Source organism: Sitophilus oryzae, unplaced genomic scaffold (genome assembly GCF_002938485.1).
Source record: "Sitophilus oryzae breed Bouriz unplaced genomic scaffold, Soryzae_2.0 scaffold_907_pilon_pilon, whole genome shotgun sequence".
NCBI lineage: Eukaryota > Metazoa > Arthropoda > Insecta > Coleoptera > Curculionidae > Sitophilus > Sitophilus oryzae.
The window spans coordinates 2,536,380-2,555,410 of record NW_022147536.1 but is presented as its reverse complement, the minus strand read 5'-3'; the positions used below and the strand labels follow the sequence as shown (position 1 = coordinate 2,555,410).

General features: G+C 31.2%; 1 protein-coding gene across 1 annotated transcript in view; it reads left to right on the top strand.

Moving 5' to 3' along the window:
- The window catches only part of LOC115890641 (dystroglycan), a 210,756-nt gene extending 193,395 nt beyond the window's left edge, over positions 1-17,361 (top strand). Inside the window, exons 11-12 of the mRNA XM_030910937.1 lie at positions 3,910-4,393; positions 17,108-17,361. Coding sequence (XP_030766797.1) covers positions 3,910-4,393; positions 17,108-17,361 — 738 coding nt within the window. The remainder of the gene's footprint in view (positions 1-3,909; positions 4,394-17,107) is intronic.
- Positions 17,362-19,031: the final 1,670 nt, after the last annotated feature.

Here is a 19,031-nt window from a genome sequence, read left to right as displayed (position 1 = left end):
TGCCTAAGGGTATTATCTATGTATTTTGACTAAAATGATATACCTACAACTATATACCTACAGCTCCTAGAACAAAAAAGTTGAGAATTTTGTTTAAATACAAACCTAGAGTATGTACGAGGATATATTTCAATAAAATATTTTAAGTTCTAGAGGGTGACTCAAAAAAGTGCGAGTGGATCGGGATGCTTTTTTTTAAATGGAACGCCCTGTATATTATTGCATTTTTGACTTTCTTTGAGATCACTTTACATATTTCTCAGACATAAGTAAATATATTTCGATAATTTCAGAGATATTAATAAATAACTAAAACATATATATATTTCCTTAAAAAAATTATTACAAATACAAGAATCTGTCCTGAAATAAAAACTATATTAGGTATTTACTTTTAGATGGTCTATACTTACTTTGCTGTAATTATCGTAATCTTAAATGATACAGGATGTTCAAAATTCTACACCAAACTTTCTAAAATATAAAATAATTTTTCTTTGTTTTTTTTTAATGTAACACCCTGTATATTATTGGGGTGTTAAAAAATGAAGATTTTTTGTATTTAAGCAGGCAGTATTAGTTCATATGGCTCTTTCAGCTAAAATACGAGAGTAAAATCATTGGGTGACTTTGCTAAAAATTTACTACTGTGAAAAATGCCATATGAAATATGGAACAGCGAATATCTGAGAAACCGTTAAACATTTTGAAATACTCTAAATACAAAAAATACTCATTTTTTAATTCTTCTTATATTGAAAAAATAATATACAAGGTGTTCCACTTAAAAAAAAACGAAGAAAAATGATTTTATATATTTTAGAAAGTTCGGCGTAAAATTTTGAATATCCTGTATGATTTACGATTATATATATTATTTATTATATTTATTTATAGCAAAGTACGTACAGACTATCTAGAGTAAATACCTAATATAGTTTTGATTTCAGGACAGGTTCTTTTCATTTTAATAATTTATTTCAGAAAGGCTGAAAAATATAGTCTATTTTTTATTTATTTATTAATATCTATGAAACTGTGTAAATATATTTACTCATATCTTAGGATTATGTAAAGTGGTATGAAAGGAAGCCAAAAATGCAATAATATACAGGTTGTCCCATTTAAAATAAATAATCCCGATCCACTCACACTTTTTTGAACCACTCTATAGAAGTTAAAATATTTTCCTGAAATACATCCCAGTATCATATATCGCTGTCATTTTATATGTAAAATTGTATGGGAAATGTCATCGATTCGTCATTTCATAGCCGTCGCTGACGCCGTTTTTATTCGATCATATGGTATATTTGCTATTTAATTATATTAAATATTAAAATAATATGTGTGATTTTACAAAATATTTTTTTTTCAAACGTCACAAAAGTATTAATTTTTGCCACGTGATTGACAGTTAAAAAAGTAATTTTAACGTCTAGGCTTAAAAGTAAAGCACTTTTGCGCCTAAGCATAAAAGTGCGAAAATACAGGGTGGCGTACCTCATTCGCCTCGGTTGATTATACGACAACGAAAAGATGTATAAACAAAATATTTTATGGGTATATGTGGGGAGTCAATGTGCACAATTTAAAATTATTTTGAAATATACAGGGTGTCTCAGAACTAAGATCCATACCAAAGTTATATTTTTTCTTATGGAACACCCGGTATTTTATTTAATTTTTGGATTCTTGGGACCAAAAAAAGACATTTATTATAATGGTTAAATGTGTTTAAAATCATTGGTTTTTGAGATATTTAAAGATATTTAAATATGCATGCTACAAGAGAATTGATTATCAACACCCTGTCGATTACTTTTCAGAATTAATTCTTGTGTTGAGTTTAAAGGTAAAGAAATAAACTTTACTGAAAAATGTTGTTGTTTCCTTAAATTTATACAGGGCTACCAAAAATTAGTGATCTATTTTAAAGATTTATTTTACATAAAAACTTTGTTATTTCAAATGCAACTCCCTGTATTTTTTTAAACAAATCGAAGCAGATTTAAATGCTCTTTCAAACTATGTTAGGGTTTCCTATATATCTATCTCCGATTTTCACAATCAAGATGGCTGATATCGCCCATGGCAATTTTTTAGTGACAGTAACTATTTTCAAAATCGACATTAGTTTATAGACTTTATTTAAATCTATACTACCAGTTTACTTTTATTTAATTGACCTACAATAGTTTAATAAATAATATTTATTAATATGTATTTATTATTCTATCAAGAAAAACGAAGAAGTAGTTCTTTGTTTTATTTTACGATGACTTGTAGATATATGAATTTTTTATAAAAGAGCCAATTACTGCAAATTCAATTTCTTCACTTCCAACGACAGGTTTCTGCCTAATAGGTTTTTTATAAACTACACTATCAATTCTGCGAAATAGGAGGATAAGTAGTTTTTCAAAGGAACGCTTATCAGGAAGATTCCTATTTGGATATCTTTGAGCATTAGCTCTTGAGGCCAAGAAATAATTTTCCTCACAAAACAAAATCACCAGTAACATATCCAGTCGTTCCACCAGCAGATATGGCTTTATTTTTCTTCATAAAATAAAGAATACTTACTTATTAAACTATTGTGGGTAAATTTTAGTAAACTGTTTAAAAATAATGTCCATACACTAATGTCCATTTTGAAAAAAGTTACTGTCACTAGAAAATTGCCATGGGCGATATCAGCCATCTTGATTGCCATTTTATTTAAAAATCGTTTTTTATTCAAAATCGGAGATAGATAGATATAGGAAACCCTCATATAGTTTGAAAGAGCATTCGAATCTCCTTCGATTTGTTTAAAAAAATACAGGGAGTTGCATTTGAAATAACAAAGTTTTTATGTAAAATAAATCCTTAAAATAAATCACTAATTTTTGGTAGCCCTGTATAAATTTATGGAAACAATAACATTTTTCAGTAAAGTTTATTTCTTTACCTTTAAACTCTACACAAGAAATAATTCTGAAAGTAATCTACAGGGTGTTGATAATCAATTCTCTTGTAGCATGCATATTTAAATATCTTTAAATATCTCAAAAACCAATGATTTTAAACGTATTTAACCATTATAATAAATGTCTTTTTTTGGGCCCAAGAATCCAAAAATGAAATAAAATACCGGGTGTTCCATAAGAAAAAATATAACTTTGGTATGGATCTTAGTTCTGAGACACCCTGTATATTTCAAAATAATTTTAAATTGTGCACATTGACTTCCCACATATACCCATAAAATATTTTGTTTCTACATCTTTCCGTTTTCGTATAATCAACCGAGGTGAATGGGGTGCGCCACCCTGTATATTATTTAACTGACATAAACTGTAAAATTCAACGAGCGTAATCATAATTTCTCGAATACCTATAATAATTACATACAAGGTATGACTTTTAAATCTTTTTATATTATTTGGAACGTTTGAAATTGTTTAAAATTTATTTGTGGCGTTTGAAAAAAATAGCATGTTCTATTCGGAGTAAAAATTACTTTTTGTGCCTCGGCTGTATGTCAAACGCCTCCACACAAAAAGTGTCATTTTTACTCCTAATAAAACAATATAAAACTTTGTAAAAGATATTTCAATTGTGATTTTCTTGGGTATAGGTTTTTTTATTAAAAATTAAATGATTTCTGGATGTTTTAATTTGTTTTGTATTTGCCGACGTTTCGATTTTTTAATATTATAAAAGATCTTTGACAAAGAAATGTTATAGTGTAATACCCGCCTAACACAATCCACGAAAAATTTTCATCGTCCATTTTTGTTGAAATTGCTGTTTGATCGTAATTAAACGTAAATAGTTTTGTCTCTGTTAAGTTAGATGTCTTTCTTTAGATCCTTATTTTCTTTGACTTTATACTAACATTAAACTGTTCCACCTTCTCCACAGGAAATCTTCGAAGAACCGTCTCCAAAGAACCTTCACTTCCTACCCTTCAAACAGAAAATCGAACGCAACACCATAGAATCCACCCTGGTCCACTGGTTCAACAAGTCCCTCCCCGTCGACAGATGCCCGATTGACGAGATCAACCGCTTGGAGTACATGTTACACAACAGCGAGTCCCGAAGCATATCCAGACGGGTCCACAGGATCATGGGTCCCGATTTTACCATATCTACCATCAAAGTGCACCATATAGGCAACTGTAAAGCCAAGCCTGTGGCGCCTACGCAGGAGGCTGGAGTGCCTACGGAGGAGACGGTGCCTCCGTCTGCGCAGAGCGACTATTTGATCACTTACATCATACCGGCTGTGATAATTTCCATTATGTTGTTTGTCGCATCTGTGGCGGCGTGTGTTCTGTACAGGAAGAGGAGGATGGGTAAAATGAACGTGGAGGAGGACGGTAGGCAAACTTATGGAAATAAAGGTAATTATATTTGAGTTTTTGGCATAAAAGAAGTTAATGCAGATGTCATTTACACTATACATTGATGAATATCAAGCTATAGAAAAATAAAATAAATACAAATAATAATATAATATAATACTATTTTATTATATACCATTTTATCACATACTAAACCAATGAATACAGAACAACAAACAAAAAATATAATATACCAAATACCATGTGAATGCGATAAATTTTACATTGGTGAAACATCTAGACCCTTAAATGTTCGAATTAAAGAACATAAAGATTATTTAAGAAAGGGAGATTTTCAGAAATCTAAGATTTGTCAGCATTCATGGGACACAGGGCACAGAATAAATTTTAATAACGCCAAAATTATAATGAAAGAAGCGATAGCCTCTAAAAGGAAAGTAAAAGAGGCTTTTTTAATACAATCTAATAAAAATAAATGTATTGCTCATGCATCTGTAGATGTTAGTAATGTATGGTAATCGCTTTTTTGATTTTAAAGAACATAAAACATAAATAAACATTACATATGTACGTAAAAATTAAAAATAATCTTACAGAAAGTTTGGGCTTTTTGGTTTTACCTTATTAAGTAATTGTTATCAGGTAGTAATCATGGTACAAAGAATACAAGGTATGATATTGCGCAGGTTAGTCGCTACGTCACAGGTGATAACAGGCGCTATTGGTCAGCACGCTCTGCGCGCCAGTTCAAATCGTCAAGATATTGTTATAAACCTGTTTTTTTTTTGTTTATATACCGTCATTGAATTATCGCTAAGCAAGTTCTGTGGAGCAGTGCATAAGGAGTCGGGCTAGGAAGCGAGAGACCGGAGTTCGAAACTCGGCCGGAACATCACTTTTTATTTATTTTTTTAAATACTGTTGTATTCTATAATTTATTTTTGTAGTATAAAAAAAAGAACTATTTATTCTGTTATTTTTTAATCTCCGTTATTAATATAAATTGATTGTTAGTACAATACCTCATTTAATATAAAATAATATTCTACTTTTTGAAATGTATCGGGCCCTAATTGTACCTAAAAGTAATATATTTTTAGTGATATACCATATTGTAAACTATTTAATATTTTAGTCACTTAAAAAGTTAATTTGCATTGAATAATTGCCTACCATTAAAGGAAATTTGAGCTATATAATCCTTGATGGGCATATTCTGGGTATGCAAATACTTCCTTTAAATTTTGGGTGTCGTTCAACCGATTTATTCTCAAAACCAGAAACTTCTACATATAAAAAGAAGCAGAGGTCACTAATTATAATAAACTTCACCCTTGGTATTACTTCCACTAATTATAATAAACTTCACCCTTAGAATTACTTCTATCACAATTACAATACGTTCATCTGCATTGGCATTTTCTACTTTTCGATGGGAAACAATAAACTTCCCAATATTTTTTAAATGATGTAACAATTCCTCTTGTGGTTACTTTTCCATAGATATCCTCAACTCTGTCCTCATGTGAATTCAGAGGCAATGAAAATGAAAATTATTTACCATAAACATCGCAAACTAAAAACCTAATAAACAATTTTATACCGAATATAGAAATAAATTCAGTATTCTTACCTATCGTCCAAATCCATGTTAATAGATAATTATTATTTTTAAATATATTTTTGGAACTGCTGGTTTTAGTAATTATTAAATTAAACGAACTAAAAAGTCTTAAAAATAAACAATTCTTAACCATAACCTCAAAAATGCAGATCTCCTGTCAACTTTCTTTATTTTTTATTTATTCATTATTTCCTAGTGACGTCACAGGTGGTATGCGCGAACTGAACGAAATTGGAGCCGCTATCGATCATACCTTGTATTCTTTGTACCATGGGTAGTAATAGTTAATTTTGAAGTTTAACTTGATATAATGTCATTTTAACAGAACGTCAACGGTTTTTGTAGACGTATCTGTTTTAAAAAACTAAAGTGTTCTCGAATAGTTGAATTTAAATATTTTAAATAGTTTTTTCTTTATTCTTTGTATTTTTTTGCTTCCGACGATGGAAAGAGATAAACTTTCCGAAACGTTAAGCATTTTTTGTTCGTTAGGCAAATGTGTATATCTTTAAACCTAACTTCTGACAAGTAGTTTCCGTTTGGGATTAACGCAGAAGTGTTTACATAAAATATCTATTTTATTTTGTAGATTTTCTTGCAGTGGCGAAAAACCCATATAGGATTTTTTTTGGAGATATCAACATGTTCAATTGAAACTAATAGTTTGTATTTGTTGTTAATGACATCTGCATAACTTTCTTATATTGTATAGCTGCATTATTTTAGTTGTGAAATGTTCAGAAATATATTATTTTAATATTTAAGGAACGAACGAAGCCCCTGTACATAATAATTGTAATTAGTTACAAAAAGATGATGAATTTTCCCGTGCATCTATCTCCACGACGATTCGTAGTGTATTTAGGTAATTTTATATCAAATTGAAAAGAAAACTCTACAGGCATACCTATACGTGTTTTTATTTCACCTACTTGATCTTGTTGGCTTTATTCTTTCTAATCAGTGCTTAACATACACTTTAAACATTTTTTCCACACTATTGCCTATAAACTGCGCATTAAATAATATACACTCACCGGCAAAAAAAAACCGGCCATTAAAAACTAGTCCCGATTTCAAAGTTGGATTTCTCGCGAACCACTGATTATATTTTGATGATTTTTTTTTAAACTGTAAATTAATTCTTTCTTAACGGATGCTACGTCAGCAATTTTTATTCCGAATTTATTTGAAGCATATAGAGGGCACAACAATAAGACGAAGTTTTTTTCAAATCAAATCACATTGTAGCCTCATCTTTTGTGAGCATTTTGTTTTTTTAATCACGACATTATCTCTGTTTGTATAGGAGATACGCTGCTTTAAAACAAACACCTCGAAAAAAAGCTTTATAGTCAAATCAAACATCAGAACGTAGCCGTAAACTAACTAAAACATGAAAAGTAAAAAAGGTAAAGAAATTTTAAGGGTGTAATATCTAGTATCCACTCACCTGGTGAAATTTTCCGTTTCCATATACCGATTCTAGGCATCCTGGACGCATATTCGTAATTCGCCGACACATTAGCCGCTCGGATTAGGTCGGGTACAGCGATGGACGGTTGCTAAAGTACCGACGTATTAGACTAGTCCCAACCCTTATACGTCGGTGATTTACGAAAACGAAATACTGTTGTCTACCTGTTAGAAAGTGTTTGCTACACACCCTCTGATTTTTTATTATAGACCACATTAAATCATCCCTTTTTATAGCTGCCATCCAAAGAGAACGACGTTTCTTGGACAATTAATTTTGTTCTGTTAAGAAGCGGTGATTTGTGGTCGTAGGGACACAATAAAAATATAAATTGTCTTTATTTGCTCGACTTCCGACACGTAATCGGCATGTAACAAAACGTCTTCAAATATTATGTTTCTCGCAGAATTTATATCCTGGCTATCAAAATTTACTATAAATGTGTTAACAACTAACTACTGAGCCACAATATGAACTGAAAAACACTATAAAATGTATTAAATATAACTTAGCTCTGGTTTGACTACCACAAGGACTAATGTAAATACAGCCATGTGTGCCCCCAGCGGCCATATTGGATCGATTTTGACAGGTCGTTGGAATGCCTAATTGCATTACAGTATAGGTTATGGTAAATCGAGGACTGTTAGAAAATTATACGAAACAGACTTGAACAGAATTTTTTTTTAATACTAAAATTAAACTTTACGGTGTAAGCAATATGATTTTCAAAAAAATTATGAAGCAATTATTAATTTGTCATTTTTAATATAAAATTCTAACTAAAATTTTGTTAACTTAAAAAAAAATAGTTTCTGTTAGATAAATATTAATGGCGAAATGATGGTGGATTACTCTGTTTATAGAAATTACTAAACAACTTAAGTTTAAGAAAAACATATTAGCAAAAAAATATATAATAGAAAAAAATTAAGACATATTTTTATTTTTTGGATTTATTCCCTTCATCTTAACCTTCTAATCCCATATTTTTTTAATTTTGTGTCTGGAAGAAATTGTTTGATAGTTACTAATGATTTTACTGAACAGTCTATATTTCGTGAAGTTCTTTTGCGGCTCGCTTCCCTATTTTTCTTTTGTTTGCCATCAAAATGGTAGTGATAAAACCTCCTAAATGCTTATTAGACGTAGTCTCAGAAAATGTTTTTGAAACTCTTTCAAAAATTTCTCTCCTAACATTTACCAAGGCAGTTATCCGTTCTATAATTAAATAAAAATAAACTAAAATTTACTCGCTAAGCAGTTTTAAGCTTCCATGCCGATAATAGAATGATTGGAGCCTTAATAAAGAGTAAGTTAAGTTTTAAGACTAATCGCAAGTACCGTATGATCGAAAAAAACAGCGGCTAGTTGGTTTGGTAACAACGATCATTGACATTCCTTATATAATTTTACATACAAAATGACAGCTATCTTTATTTCCATGCCAGCTCTGACGCAATTTTTTCAATCGTATGGTTTGGAAATGAAAGAGCATAAGACTTTTGCGTAGTATAAACAAAAGCTGTGCTATTACTATTTATTTTATATTAATGATATATTAATAGCATTACTGTTATTATTTAATATCTCTTCAAAAAGCAGCATCTACTATCTAAAATCTGTTTTTATCAGTAATCTGCAACCTCAGTTTACTGGAGACTATTTATTTATCAGGTACAGCTGGTAATGTCTTAAAATCCATGTTTTTAAATTATCAATCTGCTCGAAATGTGCTAATCACTGGAAAACAATGAAAACCAATACAGACGATTACTGATTGATCATAAAAAATTCCGAGTACTCATTACAGATGCAGATCAAATTAATCCGATTTACAAACTTGCGAAGAAAGTAACAATATTTTGAGCGCATCGTAAACCGCCGACGTATTAGACTAATACGTCGGCGATTTACGCAGCACCCGAACTATGCCGAGCGGCTAATGTGTCGGCGAATTCCGAATATGCATCCTGGACTGTTTACTGGACTGTATCGGAGACATGACGTTGACTTCGGCCATCCTCAATTAAAGCCACAATACGAGCAACATCCGTTACAGATAATGGAATTTTTTAATTTGACAACCGTTTTTCTCATATTGCAAATACTCATAAATCCGTTTTCGGCTATGTCGCCTTGATTATTTACACATAAAACTTTCTGCCTCTGCAAATTCTGAATTTTTCCGAGACGTTCGTTTTAAAACAGCATATCTCCAATACAAAAAGAGATAATGTGGTGGTTAAAAAAACAAAATGCTCACAAAAGATGACGCTACAATGTGATTTAATTTAGCAATAGCTATTACCGCTGCTGCACCCTACAGGGTGTTACAAAATTCGGGCAAAAAACTTCCTCTTATTGTTGTACCCTGTACATGCTCAAAATAAATTCGGAATAAAAATTTCTGACGTAGCATCCGTTAAAAAGGAATTAATTTACAATTTAAAAAAAATCATCAAAATCTAAAGAGTGGTTCGCCAGAAATCCAACTTTGAAATTGTGTCTAGTTTTTAGTGGCCGTTTTTTTTGCCGGTGAGTTTATTTTTTGTATACTAATTGGTTTATTTAACATATTTATTTTGTGCTATTAATTAAGTTTAGGCACATAGTTACAACGAGGAGTATAATTCATATTTTAAAATGTAAATTATGCTTCTTTAATACTGAGTGAAGTCACGTGATTTTTTTTCTTCAGAAAGTAGGCGCGGTAGTGTTTTTTCGCAACAGACTATTATTAAAAAAATAGTAGGTCGGTTAAATTGGAAAATATTTATATTATAATGTATATAGGGGTAGGGTTAGTTTTCACCCTCCCCGTTTTTTTCTTGATTTTTGGAAAAGTCAAATGTCTAAGCACTTAGCAAAATATGGACATAAATATGGACACCCAAAATCTCCTTCAAATCGGAATAACGGTTCTTCAAATATCTTAGCAAATGTGCTCATTTTTTTTTCTGATGTCCTCTAACGGACAAACGAAGCACTTTTGTATAGAGATAATTGTATGTATTGATATTGTATAGTGAACTTATATTGATTCCAAAAATACGTAATAGTTCTATCTCCAGTGAATATTGGAGGAAGTTTTACAGATACATCTCAACCCAAGTAGCAAAAAGAAATTCTAAAAGGATTGAATTATTTTATAACAGTCGAATAGCGTTGTCTTAAGGACTGCTTGATTTTATTAAGCATTTGGTTTCGACCATTCTGTTTTTTAATAAAAGTTGTCATATTAAACTATTTTCTAGTAGTTTTTACAACGTATCCTATAACGCATTAAACGATAATTTAAGACAAAATAATTAAAATTAATAAATAAGACAATGCTATATGATAACAAACATATTATTTTATTAGACTCTTATACCCACCATGTAAGAGTTCTATAATATTCATATAACTAGTAGTCACAAGATCATATAATAGTTACTTAAACTTGTCTTATTAAAGTTGTATTACGTTGTATGATAGAACGTTTTATTGCGTTAAACTACAGTGCTGTATACAACACAGTTATATAGCCTTATATGATAAAATTGTGATTAACAAAATAAATTCGCTGTAATATCTGCATTATAAAACTGGTAATGTACAATATAACCTCATTTTAAATTAAATGGTATACCTAGTTATTTATTTTGTTATTGTTGTTGTTGCAAAAGTAATATCTACGTACGAGTATAATCAATCACAACTATTATGAATTCTGGACAAAGTTGGAAAAAAGTTAACAAACGCAGTGGTAGTATATAAAGAGCATGTAAGAAAAAACTCCTCGAAATTACGGCAAATAATCCCCAGAATTCCCTGGGTTCTCAAAAGCCAAAATCTCTCGGGTTGCCTGGCTTCTTCAAAGCATTGTTGCCACGTTGGTGTAAAAGTTTTACTGTAGTAATGTTTGTATTGTTTTATTGTTGTTTTTCCAAGTCCTTAGGTTGCCGCTCACTCGTCGGGCACGCATGAAATGCGTTGCGTGCATGAATCCATGAAAATCTGATGATGTTTGTTAGTTTAAATACTAATCAAATGAGATTTGGCAACATCTATTTGTCACAACGTGTCCAAAATAGTTCTATAGTGCCTGGAAATTCTGCGTAATGATAAATATTTATCCTATACCGTTTTATTTTACATCAAAGACTTATTTAAGGGATTTATTTATAATAAAATGGTTGCATTATAATTCGCCATGTTTAAGGCAGAACTTTTGTATATCCTATGACCGCCATTATATGAAGCAAAACTAAAAACATCAAAATACATTGTAAAATGTTATTTTTTAGAACTATTTTGTGATAAGATTCCCACATACAGTAATAAAGTGTTTAATTGTGTAAACTTTAATCAAAATTAAAGCGCGTTAATTTTTTGCCAAATACATACCTATAATCTACCAGTAAAATTTTCGGCGCAACAAAAATTGTCCCTACTTTTCAAACCCTATTAATGATTTTTTATATTACATATTTGTTGTACCTTCTGGCTCTACCCGCCATTTTCATTGTCGAGTAAAGTCTCCTTTTTAACAATCCACATCCTCTAGATTCATTTTACGACACGCTTAAAATATAATTTGCTCCTAATATTCTTCGGTAAAAAATAAAATACTCTTGTACCTCGCTAAATGATCAAATGTTTTTATTGTTCTGTTTCTTAGATGTGACCACGTAATACACAATAAAACTAGTTTTATAATAGTCATATAATGCTGTGTAAAATAGTTGCATAAGAGTTGTATACCCTTTTTATAGAACTTCTATACTACTTAACGGTTGTATAAAAATGGGCCTTTTTTGGTTGTAAAGCTATCATATTACGGTCATATAGCACGTTATATGAATTGAGGTATCCTATAAAATAAAATTTGCTACTTGGGAAGTAACACAATACAGGGTGTTTCAAAAAACATGTGCCGTCTCTCGTGGAGAGATTCCCCACGTAAAAATATAATTTATTTTTCATATCAACATAGGTCCGACTGTGCTTTGTTACGTAGCTACAGGGTGTTTAAGTCTTAATAACCTTTCGATTTATTATAATTTTCTTCCAAGTAGTTTTAGCGTTTCGAATGAAATTTTGAGGGTAAAAGTTACTATAAATGCGACATATTTTAAAGCTAAAAAGTGTCGACATATTCACCAGGGACATGCATATGGGTTATCACTGGAATATTTTTCTAAAAAAGCATGTACGCCACTGACTTTTTTTGTCTTGTTAGCGAAATTGTGTAAGTAGTTTAATGCCGATTAAAAGTTGTCTCTTGATATTTTGTCGATTTCGGCCTCCTTAATGAGATAAACGCAATTTTATTAATTTACCTTTAATAATCTTTAAAAAAAATAATATCATTAACTTGCGAAAATTTTAAATAACTACTCATTGATTCCTCGTCAAAAATATGAAAAAAAAATCCTATAAACATGGGTATGGAAATTCAAATTCAAATTCAAATTTCTTTATTAGACCCCATTAAGTTTTACAGAATAATATTAGTATTAATAAATGTGTGTCTAAAGGGATCGCACCGCGATTAAAAAACCGATACAATGGCACAAAGTGCCAGAGTGGTGCGACCCCAAATACAAAATAGAAATAAATTAAATTACAAAAATAAACAGAATTAAAAAAATTAAAATTATATAAAGAAAGTGAAAATATAATTTTATCAGGGACGAGCCGAGATAAGCAGAGAGGCATAATGAAACAGTGTAAAAACCGGAACAGCAACCAATGACGGACATATCAGAAGAACAAGATCTCACAAATCAGTCGAAGAAATTATAAGATTTACGAATTTAGTAAATGATTTTTAATTTGTTTTTTATAATCTGTAAAGGATTGAAATTTAAAGTTATTAGAAATATTATTCCACAAATGTGGCGCTATGAAACTGAAAGATTTTTGGAAGTTAGCTGTTCGGTGTTGAGGAATTTTAAAATAATGCACTTGTCTAGTCGAATGATCATGGTCAACGTAGTGAAACAATGAGAACAAATAGGGAGGCTGCTCTGTAGTTAAAATTCGATAAATGAATGTCATTAAATGAAATTGTCGTCTGTTAGTCATGGATAAAATAGATAAATTTTTAAGATGTGGCGTTATATGATCTCTAAAAGGAATGTTAAAAGAAAACCGTAGACACGAATTTTGAAGTATTTGGATTTTTCTAGAGAATCTAGCGTTTATGGATGTACCATAAACAACATCGCCATAATCAAATAAAGATAAAATAAGTGTGTCACATAATTGATACTTAGTCTTTGATGGTATATATTTCTTAAGAGACGAAAAATTCTTCAACCGTATATAAGCAGCCTTTAATTTAGTAGTTATATGTGCCTGAAATGAAAGCTTCGAATCAAAATAAACTCCAAGATTTTTAGTCTCTGTAACAATGGGTATCGCAACATTATCTATATGGATATTCATGTTACCAGCCGTATTTGTAATTTTGTTTATATCACTACCAAATACTATAACACAAGATTTACCGGCATTTAATTTCAAATTATGATCTAGAGCATATTTATTAATTTTATTAAGATCGTCGTTAAAATTTAACTGAAATTGTGCCAAATTATTAGTATCTATTCTGCAATAAATTTGAGAATCATCCGCATATTGCTGCAATTTAGAAAACTGTAATTCCTTATCCATATCAGCTACATATAACGAAAATAAAAGTGGTCCCAGAATAGATCCTTGAGGAACCCCAGAAATCATAGGAATATAACTAGATTTTTGTTTTAAACTACCCCGTTTCATGACAACACAATGTGATCTATCTTTTAAAAGGTTTTTTATCAATTCTAAAGAGCCGTCTGAAAATCCAAAATACTGTAATTTTGCTAGGAGCAATGAATGGTCTAGAGTGTCAAATGCTTTACTAATCTAGTAAGCTAAGACACGTCATATTTTTATTTTCTTGATTTGTTCTAATATCATTAACCAGCTTTAGTAAACAAGTGGTAGTGCTGTAGTTCTTACGAAAACCAGATTGGCATTCAGGTATTAGTTTATTTGAATCTACAAATGAAACAATTTGATTATGTAGATGTTTTTCTATAATTTTAGAAATTGCTGGCAAAATACTCACGGGTCTTAGATCGTTGTTATTTAAAGGTTTGGAAATTTTACAGAGAGGTGTTATATTAGCTTTTTTCCATATTTCGGGATAGATATTGTCTAAAATAGAAGTATTAATTATATTTATTACAGCTTTACCACAGTAAGGCATGCACAGCTTTAGTGCTTTAATTGATAAATCATCTTCACCGACAGCATTAGACCGAATAGAATTTAATATTTGATGTAACGATACCTCATCTATTAGTTTGAAATTTAGAACATTATTCCCTATTTTTTATGCTTATTTTGTCTATAAAAATCTATTTTTTTATTTGATGTACTATTAATGCAATTCTGACAGTTCGAAAAAAAAAATATTAAGCTTATTAAGCGCTAAGTTTTCAGGAACTTCCGGACTTGATTTAAATGTTAACTTAAGTCGTTTAGCATCTTTCCAGAAGTCTTTACCAGTCTTTTCCGATAAACCCTTAAAATAACTAATTTTTCTCTAACTATAGCATGTTTTGTAAAATTCCTGAGTTGACGATAATATTGTAATTTGGCTTCAGATCGTTGTTTTAAATATTTTTGATGTGCTTTGTCTCTAAGTTTGATTAATAATTTAATGTTATCCGTTATCCAGGGTAAATATGGTTTATCTGCAATTTTTTTCTTTTTCAACGGTGCATGTTTATTGAGGAGATAAAAAATGTAATTATATAGAGTTTTTATTTTAATATTAATATCCGCTATATAAAAAATATTTTCCCAAGGTAACATAATTGCATCTTTTTTAAAATTTTCCTGGTTAATATGATTATAATCTCTATATTCAATATATTTCGTAGAGCTATGGGATATTTGTAGAGTAAATATAACATATATCAAACAATGATCAGAAACTGACTCAGATACAGGGACGGAAGTACTGAAATCATAATTAAAATTATTATTTGTGATCATTACATCAATTAGGCTGCAGGCACCATCTGAAACACGAGTAGGCTCGTTGATAACTTGTACAAGATTAAAAGACTCTAAAATTTTAGATATTTTCAATGTCACAGGAGACTGTTTTAAAAAGTTAATATTAAAATCACCCATAAATATCACATTATCATAAAATGGCACAGTATAACTCAACAAGTTTTCCAGGAAGTTAATAAAATCTTCAATATTTGACGAAGGAGGCCTATATACATTGAAAAGTAAAAGTTTTCTTTGCTTTATAGTTAACTGGACGGCTATAAATTCACACGAATTAGTAGCAATGTCCAAATGAGCAATTTCGTATGATAAATTTTTTTTATACATACTGCCACACCCCCTCCTCGACCATCTCTATCCTTTCTAACAAAAGAATATCCAGTAACATTGAAAGCATCATTTCCATAGTTAGATGACAACCAATGAAATGCATGGTTTTAGAGTTACAGGATGTTAACATTTTTTAAAATTAGGTTTTTTGTAATTATCTCAAATACCATTATTTTTATATTTCAAATTGCTGTAGGTTGGACTAATGGTAATATTAACTAATAGTAATAATATTTAATAAGTAATTAGGTAAAAAGGCGCCCGGTGGCGTAGAGGTACAGGCTCTCGTCTACCAATCTCAAGGTAGTGGGTTCGTATCCCACACCCGGCATTTCATCAGCCGACTATTTTTATTAAAATAAAAATAGTTTGGGTACCTAGATCGACTCAGCCTTAAATAAGTACTTGGGATTCACAATCCTGAGGTAATAATAGGCGGTTGAAGCGTAGTGCTAGCCACATTACCTTCCTTGTATACCGAACGGCTCTAGTATGGCAAGCTGTACCTTGCTACTCCCAAGGCGTTAAACGCTATATACGGGAGCTATTATTATTATTATATTAGGTAAAATATATAGTTTATTAATTTTATTTTTATTTGAATTTTCATAATTGCGATTAATAAAATTGCGTTTATCTCACCAAGAAGGCCGAATTCGATAAAATATCAAGAAATAACTTTTCATTAACATTAAAGGGCGTACACAATTTTACTACATAAAGAAAAAAAGTCAGTGGAACATATGTTTTTTTTGTAAAAATATTCCAGTAATAACCCATATGCACATCCCTGATGAATTTATCGACACTTTTATAGCATTAAAATATGTAGCACTTATTTATAGTAACTTTTACCCTCAAAATTTCATTGGAATCACCAAAAGTACTTGGAGGAAAATTAGAATAAATCGAAAGATTATTATGACTTTAACACTCTGTAGCTACGAAACAAAGCAGAATCGGACCTATGTTGATATGAAAAATAAATCTTATTTTTAGTGAGGAATCTCCCCACGGGAGATGGCACAGGTTTTTTGAAACACCTTGTATAATTTAAAAATCATGAATGGGTAGCTTTTATAATAAATAGGTGCAATCGATAATTACTAATGTACTCTTTCCATAAGTACATTTTTTTAACTACTGGTCTAAAAAACGCGCTGTCATTAAAATTCCTTCTTCCCTCTTAAATCATTCAATTCATACTCCTTTCCAAAACATAACTACAACCACATTTAACCCCTCTCTACTCTTCCAGGCATTCCTGTGATATTCCAAGAGGAACTGGAAGAAAAACCGGAACCGGGAACCAAGGCCCCCGTCATCCTCAAGGACGAGCGTCCACCACTTGCACCGCCCGAGTACAGCAAGAGCGGATCGGTCAAGCTGGAGGACTCGGAACCGTACCAGCCGCCGCCCCCCTTCACCCGCAGCTCACAGGACAACGGCAGGCAGCCCAGGCCCAAGCCCACCCCCACCTACAGGAAACCTCCCCCGTACGTGCCTCCCTAACAATTACATTTTACTTTCTACCCCCAGCAATAAGCGATCGGAAGTTGCCCTTCGCTACCAGCGCGCGCCGTCTCCTGGACAGCTAATATAAACTAAATAGACTCTCTCGTTGTTTTACACTTAAGCTGTATTCCGTTGCAAAACCAGGCGAACCAGACCCGTAAACTACGGTAAAGAGCGGTTCCTGAAAAACATAAAAATACTGGAAACGTCAAACGTTGACTTTTCTAAATTTCAATACCTCTATTAAAAAAATTATCTTTTATGCATTTTTAATGTACCTATTCTCTGCTTTTACGTTTGCTTCTTCTTTTCAATTGAGTTTAATATTGAATATAGTAAACTGTTAATAAACTCGTTAGACAGCTCAAGTGAAGATTTGCAGGTTCAATATTAAAACAGATCAATAATAAATATACAAATCTATTCAATATTTATATTTTTATAGCTTACAAAACACTCACGATTACTTGTTGTCTTGTTTTTCATGTTTTCTTTAAATGTTCCTGACTTTAAGAGACAATGTCTGCGTGATAAGTTTAAATGGTCCTAAAACGTAATCCTATTTAGCTAATTTATTTACCTTTGCTGCCTACCTCCATTGCTTTTGGATGTAAATAAAAAATATTATTACAAATTTTAGAAATTAAATGAGAATTTCACTCGAACTTCCAATATTTGCTTGATTTCTGTCACATAAATGGCATTGATTGACAAACAAAACCAGAAAAACCAGCCTTCTCGCGCTGGTTAGTTTGGTGACAGTTATAACCGAATTTTTCAGGAACCGTGTTCCGTAATAAGAAAACTTTCAGGAAACCCATAGAAACGGAACATAAAACTATGACCAAGGTAAGCAACGGAATACACCCTTAAATTTAGAGATTGAAATGAAGGTTTGGCTATGTGGGATCAAGAAGAAATACAGCTCGTCAAATATAGGATGATATCTTGGCTTGCTTTTTTATCAATAAGTGGATTAACTGACCACCAGTTTACAATCTCCCAGACAGTTAATATAAATTAAAACAGACTCTTTTATTATTTTAAACTTAAATTTAATGATCGAAATTGAAGTTAGACTAGGTGGGATCAAGACAAAATACAACTCGTCAAATATAGAACGATATCAACTTTCTTCTCCTAGCAATAAGTGAACTAGCTACTTCGCCACAAGGTTCACAGTCTCCCGGGCTGCTAATATAAACTAAATGAGTCTCTCTTATTGTTTTCACACTTAAATTTAATGATTGAAACGAAAGTTAGGCTATGTGGGATCAAACTAATGACAGCTGGTCAAATATAGGATGATAACTGACTCTCTTCCTCCATAAGCAAATAAGTTGTCCCACCACCAGTTCGCAGTCTCCCAGACAGCTAATATATTTTGTTGTTATGCTTATTATTTTTTTACACTTAAATTTAAGAATTAAATGAAAGTTAGGCTATGGTGGGACCAAGAGAAATGCAGCTCGCCAAATATAGAATGATAAGTACATATCTGGTTTTCTTCTCCCAGCAATAAGTAAATTAGCTGCCTCAACACTGCTTACAGTCTCCCGGATAGCTAGTTTCAGCTAAAAAGAGCTCTCTTATAGTTTTACACTTAAATTTAAGTGATTGAAATGAATATTAGACTACGTGGGATCAAGACAAAATAAAGCTCGTCA